The sequence below is a fragment of the Tupaia chinensis genome, unplaced genomic scaffold, assembly GCF_000334495.1.
Source record: "Tupaia chinensis unplaced genomic scaffold, TupChi_1.0 Scaffold000252_1, whole genome shotgun sequence".
NCBI classification, from domain to species: Eukaryota; Metazoa; Chordata; class Mammalia; order Scandentia; family Tupaiidae; genus Tupaia; species Tupaia belangeri.
The window spans coordinates 5,823,434-5,833,687 of record NW_006159732.1 but is presented as its reverse complement, the minus strand read 5'-3'; the positions used below and the strand labels follow the sequence as shown (position 1 = coordinate 5,833,687).

Sequence of the window (10,254 nt, the reverse complement as noted above, 5' to 3'; positions counted from 1 at the left end):
CATGCCCCCTATAGCAAAAACCTCTTCAAAAAAAAAAAAAGAAAAAAAAATAGTGTCATCATAGTGTTAACATTTTAAAGATGATGCTATCGATGATCAATGTACTCTTTATTGGAGCATTCATTCATTCAGTGAAACAGTCATAAATATAGTCCTTTATGTTTCAGGCACTTGCCATGTCTGGACGTAGAACTATGACCAAGATAGATGTGGTCTCTGTGCTCATAGAGTTTGCATTCTAATAAAAGAGAAAATAAACAAGTAAACAAAGAATAATTTCAGATTGTGATAAGTGCTATGAAGGAAATAAGGAATATAACCTAGAGCGGTAGGATGGCTTTAGCTAAGAGTAAGAATCTGGTAATTTGAGGTAAAATATATTCTTTTTCATGTTAGGAAGTATCTTTGTCATTGTGATTTATCACTTACAGAGTTTAAAAGTATCTTTTTTGTTTAAAAGCAATTGACTGAAGAGAATTCAAGAAAATATATAGAAAAGTTATTTGATATTAATTTTCTACCTTATAAATTTTAAATGGTAACTGCCCTGATTGTTTTTATTTTGTGTTATTAGAAAAGGGTTATCAGGAACTCTGGGAACATGTGTAGTTTGGGACAATAATAAAAGTCCTTTTTTTAACAGTTTTGAACCACACGTATTTTTCTGCTCACACTCCAACACCAAATTGGGATATGCTGATCTATACTGAATTTTCAGTAAGAGTTCAGAATAATACTTAAACATGTTAAACTTGCAGGGAAAATACTTGATTATTAGCATATTACCAGTTGGTGATTATTTGTGAATAGAGTCTACATACTGTTTTCCTTTGGAACATTATCAGGTTCTGAAGTAATTGTTGGAGTAAATAAGTACCAGTTGGAAAAAGAAGAGTCTGTAGAAGTTCTGGCAATTGATAATACTTCAGTGCGTAACAAGCAGATTGAAAAACTTAAGAAGGTATTAATAGCTTTTTTTTTTTTCTTGGGCATTTTTTGTGTTCTGGGTACTGGCTAAGCCCTCACATTGTCCTGCTTAAGGCTTATAACAACCATTTGAAGTGGGTGTTATTTTCCATTATTTTAAAGATAAGGAAACTAGAGATAAGTTGAGAAACTTGCTTGAGATAAACGATTAGATAGCCAGGATTCAATTTAGGTTTATTGAAACCAAAAACTAGTTTTTAACAAAAATAATATCTGCCTCTGAGAAACTTATATGTTATTAGAAACCACACTATAATAACAATAATAATAATACCTTCTAAATTTACAGATTAGAAATAAGGCTTAGCTGATTATATAATTCAAAGTTAAAAACCTAATAATCTTCAGAGCCAGTATTTGAACCTAGGACCTCTCCTTATAATTTCCTTCCACTGGGCTATAGTTCCTGATACTACTATGAAAGAATCCTTTACTTTCTGATTGTTTAAGTTAAGCTATATTTGGTAGTACTTTAATAAGCTGCAGTTTATAATGAACTTTATTTTGATTTAAACTGGAATGCTATCTCCTTTTTATTTTAAAATTTTCACTGAGATGATCCAAAGTATAAGAAATACTAAAATAGATACAATATGCTAATTCTCATTGTTACAAGCTACATATTTCTGTTGTATGATACTACCTTGAACTCCTAATTTTTGGCTTTTGTAAGTATTGCTATTTCCATAGCAGGAAACTTGAAATTTCTTAGTGGTTTTTCTCCATTCACTTCCTTTGTGATTAATATATGACTGTTTTATTTCTTTTATTTTAAAAAATTATGATAGAACACTCACTGAGAGAGATGGAAAGTAAGAAAGCACCCCCACGTGGGGATGGAGAAAGGATACCGTAATCCCTTCTTCTCCATTCCCCTCTCTGGATCTTGGACACACACACACACACACTGGCTTGGCATATTTTTCAAGTCACTTGGCCTAGGACTTGAACCACATAGTCAACCATATGAGATCTAGCCACCTTAATTATCATGCTGCTTGGCTGGCCAAGGTACATTTTTTTCCCCCTTTTAGTTACATACAAATCTAATAGACTATCTAGATAAATTGCATGTATCATTTCTATCATTTTCTTTTGTCTTTTTTTTAGGCATTTGCCATAGGGTACATACGCTCATTGGAGAGAAACAGAAAAAGAGGAGGGAAATGAAACATCATCCCATGGGGGCTGGCCACACTGCAGTCCCTTCTCCTCCATTCTTCTCTTGGGATTTGGGGCACACATGCACATGTGACTGGCGTGGTTTCCAAGCCACCGGGGCTGGCACTCGAACTAGGGAGTCGGCCATGTGGGGTCTAGCTGCCTTATTCACCATGCCACCTGCTGGACCCATTTTGTTTTTTTTAAAAAGGCCCTTATCCACCAGGCCACCTGCTGGCCCCCATGTTGTTATTTTTTAAAAAGCCCCAGCATGAAACACATTATTTTTAGTCATCATAAAAGTCTCAGTATTATATTCTGAAAGCTTCTTTTTTCTTCTTTTACACTTTATATTCTTTAACTCTGTATCACAACTTGAGTTCCATTTACCACAAATAATGATAAACCTTATTTTGGGCAAGGGAGGAGAAATTCAGTAACATCAATATAGAAATAACAGTTAACATTTATTAACCATTTACCAAGTGTCACAGATGGGGCTAAGTACTTTTCTTGAATTATAGTTGTTTTTGTGTATTTTACTTAATGGGTACAATTTTTATTCCTATTTACCAATAAGAAAAATGACTGGAGCGTTTCACTTGCTCAGGGGTTCACTATAACTGGAGAGGCTGGAATTTGAGTGCAGGTTTCTTGACTCCAGTGCCAGTTTAGGAGAAATGGAGGTTCTGATATGATTTTTTTCCTATTTGAACCTAGAATCACTTCCTAGGACCATGACCAAGTCAGAATTCTTCTATTATAAAAATTATAATAGCTAAAATCAAGACATATTTTAATGGTGAAATCCATTTCTGCTGCAGTACTCTGAGCTCTTTTCAATACAAGTCTAAACTTTGTCTTCTCATGCTTCCCTTTTATAAATACCAATATTAATATTTTCACTTATATTTTAATTTTTTTCAAACTGAACTCCAACATTAATTTTATATTAAATTGTTTTTCTATAATCCTTGGCCCCAGCTAATTTTATCACATATTTTCACTTAATAAATTTTAATGATTTATTTATTATTCAGATAATTGAAACAAACCACCTAATCTAAAGATGGCTAACTTAGTTTTGTTTTGATTTTTAGATTTTTGCTATAGAGCACATATGCTCTCAAGAGAGAGGGAGGTACAATTTTTATTCCTATTTACCAATAAGAAAAATGACTGGAGCGTTTCACTTGCTCAGGGGTTCACTATAACTGGAGAGGCTGGAATTTGAGTGCAGGTTTCTTGACTCCAGTGCCAGTTTAGGAGAAATGGAGGTTCTGATATGATTTTTTTCCTATTTGAACCTAGAATCACTTCCTAGGACCATGACCAAGTCAGAATTCTTCTATTATAAAAATTATAATAGCTAAAATCAAGACATATTTTAATGGTGAAATCCATTTCTGCTGCAGTACTCTGAGCTCTTTTCAATACAAGTCTAAACTTTGTCTTCTCATGCTTCCCTTTTATAAATACCAATATTAATATTTTCACTTATATTTTAATTTTTTTCAAACTGAACTCCAACATTAATTTTATATTAAATTGTTTTTCTATAATCCTTGGCCCCAGCTAATTTTATCACATATTTTCACTTAATAAATTTTAATGATTTATTTATTATTCAGATAATTGAAACAAACCACCTAATCTAAAGATGGCTAACTTAGTTTTGTTTTGATTTTTAGATTTTTGCTATAGAGCACATATGCTCTCAAGAGAGAGGGAAAGTGAGAAATCACCTCCCAGTGGGAATGACAACTCTACAATCCCTTCTCCTCTAGTCTCCTTCTGGAATTCTAGGCATCCATGTACACACGCCGGGTGAGATTTTCAAGCCACCAGGTCTGGGACTCGAACCAAGGTTGGCCATGTGGGAGCCCAGCACTATTAACCACTATGCCACCTACTAGCCCAAGATGACAAGATTTTTTAATAACTCTGAAAAGTATATTTCTTAGGTCTTTTTTCAAATGTCACCTTATCCAGGAAGCTTACAGTGATCCAAATCTGTAATGTCTCTTGCTCCACTTTATTTAATCTTTAATTTTTCTGTTAACTTGCATATTTGTTTATATATTTTAGTCTTTCTCTCTCCAATTAAATATAAAGTCTGTGAAGGCATGGACTTTATTTTGTTTATTGCTACATCCCGGGACTAGGAAAAATTCTGGCATTAATAGGTACTTAATGAATATTTATCATCTATTTTAGTTTAATTAGAAAATGTCTATAAGTGATAATTATTGTCTATGTTGAATAGCTGGGAATTCTGTGTATTCAGGAATAGTCCTGAATTTTAAAACATAATTGCCTAATATGCATGTTAAGGATTGAATCCTTACACCATCTAGATGTTATTTTATCTGGACATGTAGGTCATATTTGTTGAGGCTCTTGTTTCCTAAAACCATTACTCTCCATATCCTTGTTTTATTATAATTTTTATAAAATTAAGATTTATTGAGTACCTATGCTATTCTAGGAATTGCCTTAGGTATATATTTTCTCATTTATTTTAAGAGCCATACTATTGTTTTCATAATCCCATTTGACAGGAGATTGAAAGAGCAAAATATTAAGTAACTTTCTTAAGTTTATTCAGCTAGCAAACGTCAAAACTGGAAATTGACTCCAGTTTGACTCCTGTGCCTCTGTTCTTAACCCCATAGTAGTGTCCTTCAACTTTTAACTATGACTCACAGTAAGAAATGCGTTTTATCTGCATGCCTACCTATATGTACATGTGGATTCACATGTATATGAGCACACACATAAGTGAAATAAAAGTCACAATGTAGTACTTACTAGACTGTGTGCCGTGCTCTTAGTCTTTATTCTATTTAAATTATTCAAAAATGATGATCACAATCTACTAATTCTATATTGTCATTCACTAATAGATTAGGATTTATAAATCCAGGGACCAGCAGATGACATAATGGTTGTGTCAGTGGACTCCAGTATGGCTGTCCGCAGTTCAAGATCCGGATCCACTGGCTTGAAACTCATGCCGGGTGCATGTGATCTGTGCCCAATCCTGAGAGGAGAATGGAGAAGGGATTGTGGTGTGGCCATCCTTTCTGGGGGGTGATTTCTAACTCTCTATCTCTCTGATGAGTGCATGTGCCCTATAGCAAAACTTCCTTCCCCAAAAAAGGATTTGCAATTCCATTAGCATTGCACGATGTTATAATACCTCCCACTAGATTTGAAACTTAGATCCCCCCCAAAATGTAGACAGGTCTTTAGAGTAAAGGAAATGGGTATTTTCATTGAAAATTTGAAGTTCAGTTTTCCATGCCCAAATAAAAATTTTCTGTCCCACTTGTTCTTATAGATGCTATAATTTAGTGGTATCTTGAGCAGCTCATATTTTAGAGTATTTACAGGGAGTGAGCTTATAAAAAATTGCATTTAGATAATTTTATTTTGACGAGTTGTTGGCAGAGTGGAATGGAGCTAAGACCTGGAGGAAAGTTTTTGGCTATGATTTTTATTTTTTCTCTCTCAGTCTGTGGCCTTGTGTTTCTTTCTCTCTTAGATTTATTTTTAAATGTGAAGAACAACAATATACATACTAGTATTACCAATGTATTATTAATTTTCTAAAGGAAACAAAACATAATTAAAATATTCTCTAAGTTCCGATCTGTTATATCTTTTTCTTTGTCACTATTAATCTTTGCTGTTTCTTTAAAATGCTTCATATTCAAGACCTACTTGTTTTCAATGTCCTATTACTTTAGAGAAGCCTATGTAGTTTATACTGTTTGGGAAGTCAGCACTATTTTTGTCCTGCTTGTTTTTTGTCAGGATGTCATTGAATTCAATATTATTTTAGGAATTCTTGAGTGATTAGATGACTGGAATTCCTAGGTCACATTTTATTATCTTTATTTGTTCCCCCCCCCCCATTTTTGAGATGGGATTATGGAATAATTTCCACATGGTCTGTATCAAGGTTTAATCTCCTGATCTGTGCTTTATTCTCTGTTCACACAAATTGTCCTTTCCTTGACCTTTGTTGTAAGGTCAAGTCCAGCAGGGATCAGGCTTTGGCTGAACGGTGTCTTGCTGCACTGACCGAATGTGCTGCCAGTGGGGATGGAAATATTCTGGCTCTTGCTGTGGATGCAGCTCGTGCAAGGTGAGAATATGTGCAATGGAGACTTCCAGGTGCAACACATTGATGAATTTAGCTTTTCAGAGTATTCTTAAATAAAACCTGGATCCTAGAAACCACGAGAGCCCCAGAGAAAATAATGGGAAAACCATAACAAATTAATTCTTGTTTCTTTTAAACATTTGTGCATATAAGACATTCATGTATTTTGAATAAAGTATTAACATTTGTTCATTTTACTAAGTCTCAGAACATTTGAATGTTTTATAATGAATCCATTTCACTGATTTGCAGATTGAAAGTTTTTGGGTCTTTTTTGGAGAGATTTTTGATATAGGGCACATACATTTGCCAAAGAGACAGAGACAGAGAGAGAGAAAGTGAGAAATTACTCCATAGGGGAATGGCCATGCCACAACCCTTCTCCTCTATTCTCCTCTCAGGATTTTGGACACCGTAGCAGTCATGCCTCACATGAGTTCCAAGTGACCAGGTTTGAGACAAACTGAGTTCGGCCACATGGGACTTAAAAAAATTTTTTTTGAGCGAGAGATTTTTGCTATAGGGTGCGTGCACTCACTGGAGAGACAGACAGAGACAGAGAGGCAGAAAGTGAGAAATCACCCCCCAGGAGCAATGGCCATGCTGCAATCTCTTCTCCTCTATTTTCCTCTCTGGATTTTGGGCATGCACACATGTGTGCCCAGCGTGAGTTTCAGGTCTCCAGTTCTAGTACTCTAAACACAGTTGGCCATGTGAGAGTCTAGTGACAACCATTACACCATCTGCTGATCCTGGCCATTTGGGAATTAACCACTACGCCACCTGCTGGACCCTGATTTTTTAGTTTTACTCTGAAGTATGTCATTGCGATTATCCCTACCATCTTGGTATTTTACTGGATAAAAGGGCCTAAGACACAGGGAGACATTTATCTGAGAACTGAGAGGAAAGCTTCTTGGTATGCTTTCCCTTTCAAATTGTTCTTCATTATAAAGTATCCAAAAGAGCAACCAACTCCTCCAACCCTCTTATTCCAGTCCTTCTTCCCTTGTATTTAGAGCCAGGTATTGTTTTAAAAGTAGAATACTTTTTAAAATAATTGGCAGCTTTTTATGTCTTGTTGACTTCCTGGCCTACTGCATTTGGTTTTCTGTTGTAATATGACTGGTCTTACCAGCAGTCTCCTCTTTGTCAGATACTGTGGAAATCTTTTAGTGCTTATTTTGGCTTTACTATAGTATTTAACATTACTGATCACTTGTTCCTTCTTTTACATTTTTTTTTCTCATTTGCCAGGGAGTGTGTGCAATTGCCAGAGACAGGGAGGAAGAGGGAGAAAGTACCCGCCATGGGACATGGCCACTTCACAGTCAGGGAGGAAGAGGGAGAAAGTACCCGCCATAGGACATGGCCACTTCACAGTCCTTCTCCTCCATCTCTCCCTCCTCTGGGGATTTTAGACATGCACACACATGTACCTGTGGTATTTGTCAAGCCACCAGGTCCGGGACTCCAGCAATACGGTTGGTCATGTGGGATTTAGCTCACTTAACCACCAGGCCATGGGTTGGCTCCAGTTTTTCCTTCTTGAAACCTTTTGCTTTTATAACCCTTCATGTCCTCCTTTATCCTCTACCCTTCCCCATCTTATATTTAAAAACAAGCTGAATAGAAAACAAGCCAATTCCATGTCACACTCGTTTCTGTGTTATTGTAGTCACAATCTGGCAAAGTGGAGTTTTCATACTTGCTTCCTAATGGGATTGCTATAATGATATACTAAATAATCAAAAATAGTGCCTAGAACAGAATGGTATTTAAGTAATTATGTCTTTATATTTGTCGTGGTATTTTAAAATTATTATGATATATAGGATAAATATATTATTCATATAGATTTATTATGTTAAAAGATGAAAAAGATCTTAGTTTTTACCCTTCTTGCAGGCTAACAAGTTATCCTGCTACAGTTTTGTGGGATTCTGATTGAAGATAGGGGATCCTTGGATCAAAACTAGATGTTAAGTTAGTTCTTGCAATAGCAGTAGCCAAAGTGTCAGCAGTTTTTGCAACTAATTCCTCTGAGCCCAGTGTCTGCAAAGCAATGTGAGAAAGGTCAAGTCTTACCTTACTTGCAGTGGGTTAGGTTATATCTCAGGAGAGGAAACCTCAGCTTATGGGATTTGAATCTTTTATGCAGAGTGAGTAAGGAACATGCCTACTTTATTCTGTGGGGATAAAATATTACATTGGACAGTAAGCAAACTTAGTCTTTGTTTTGGAGACAGACAGTATATTTTCCAAGGTTATTCACTATACAGGCATTTTTAATAAAGGTAGTCCAGAATAAAGGAATATTGGTTTTTCTTTCTAGGATATGCAGAAAAGTAAGTGACTCATGTAAACTTTTCTTCTAAATATGGGAATATCACTAAATAAACTGTTTTGGCATTCAAATGTTTGTCACTTATTATAATAAACTTAAAAAAGTACCAGAGGGCATGTACAGTTGCTAGAGATAAAGAGAGGAGAGAAAGAAAGCACTCCCCAGTGGTGTCTGGTCACACTGCAATCCCTTCTCCATTTTTCCATCCTGCTAGGATTTGGGGCATGCATACATATGTGCCTAACATGTTTTTCAAACCTTAAGGGCTGGGAGTTGAATTGCAGTTGACTATGTAGGATCTGGCTTTGCTTAACCATTAGGCTGTAGGTCCAGCCCTGTGAGGAGAGAAAGAAAGCACTCCCCAGTGGTGTCTGGTCACACTGCAATCCCTTCTCCATTTTTCCATCCTGCTAGGATTTGGGGCATGCATACATATGTGCCTAACATGTTTTTCAAACCTTAAGGGCTGGGAGTTGAATTGCAGTTGACTATGTAGGATCTGGCTTTGCTTAACCATTAGGCTGTAGTTCCAGCCCTGTGCTTTCCTTTTTCTTTTTCTTTTTTTTAATGCCATAGAACATGTACATGCACAGAGGGAGAAGGGGGGAGGAGGGAGGAAGAGAGTAAGAGAAAGGAGAGATAGCATCCCCCCACCCCCAGTAGAGCCTAGTTATGCCACAGTCTTTCTTCTTTCCCCTTCCATCCTTCATCCCATCAGGAGCCTAGGCAAATGCACTTGTTTTTCTTCAAGCTAATGGGAGTCAGAATTCCAACTATGATCAGCCAGCCATGTGGGACCTGGCTCTTCCCCCACATAGCTTAATCGCTGTGCTACAGGACCTGCCCTAAAATGAACTTTTTAAAACTTGTTTTAAATGTATGAGGGGTAAATAAAACATTATGTTTTCTTCTTTCAGTTTTAATATTATGAGTATAAATCAGATTTCTTTGCTTAAAATCCGACAGTACCCCTTTCCTTTTAGATTACTGTCATCCTACAACGACCTGCAGGGTGTGCTAGATGTGACTCTTGCCCATCTCTCTAATCTCATCTTATGCTTCTTTCCTGACTGTTATGTCTCTGGTGTTTTTGTTTATGGTTTTAGAACATAAAGCATATCTTCCTTTGTCTGAGAGCCTTTGCCTTTAGGGCTTCTATTTCGAACACTCTTCCTCTTTGTGTTCCCTTGGGTCCCTCATTATCATTTATGTCACAGTTCAAAAGTTCTATCTTTACATGGTCCATGTCCTCAAACTTACTCTTTCAGATCTCCCATTTCACTGTTGCTTGTTTTAGTGTCTTCATAGTACTTACATGGAAAAGTATTTATTAATTTATCTATTTGCTTCTGTATTGTTTATATTCCTAGTGACTGATGCGTTCTATCAGAGCAGGGCCCACTTTGGTCTTATTTATCACTATGGACCTATGTGCGTGCACGTGAGAGAGAGGAGGAGAGGGAGAGCGCGCGTAGGCCATGGTGGTCAATAAGAGGCTGGCACATAGTGTGCACGCCTTACTGTTGAGTGAATTAAAGAACAAACATGAAGTACGGTAAAAGATTTTCTTATCAGAAAATATCAGTGG

General features: G+C 36.3%; 1 protein-coding gene across 1 annotated transcript in view; it reads left to right on the top strand.

Annotated features, from left to right (window-relative positions):
• The window catches only part of MMUT (methylmalonyl-CoA mutase), a 48,555-nt gene that overhangs the window by 22,467 nt on the left and 15,834 nt on the right, over positions 1-10,254 (top strand). The window contains exons 8-9 of the mRNA XM_006149096.3: positions 846-961; positions 6,186-6,301. Coding sequence (XP_006149158.1) covers positions 846-961; positions 6,186-6,301 — 232 coding nt within the window. The remainder of the gene's footprint in view (positions 1-845; positions 962-6,185; positions 6,302-10,254) is intronic.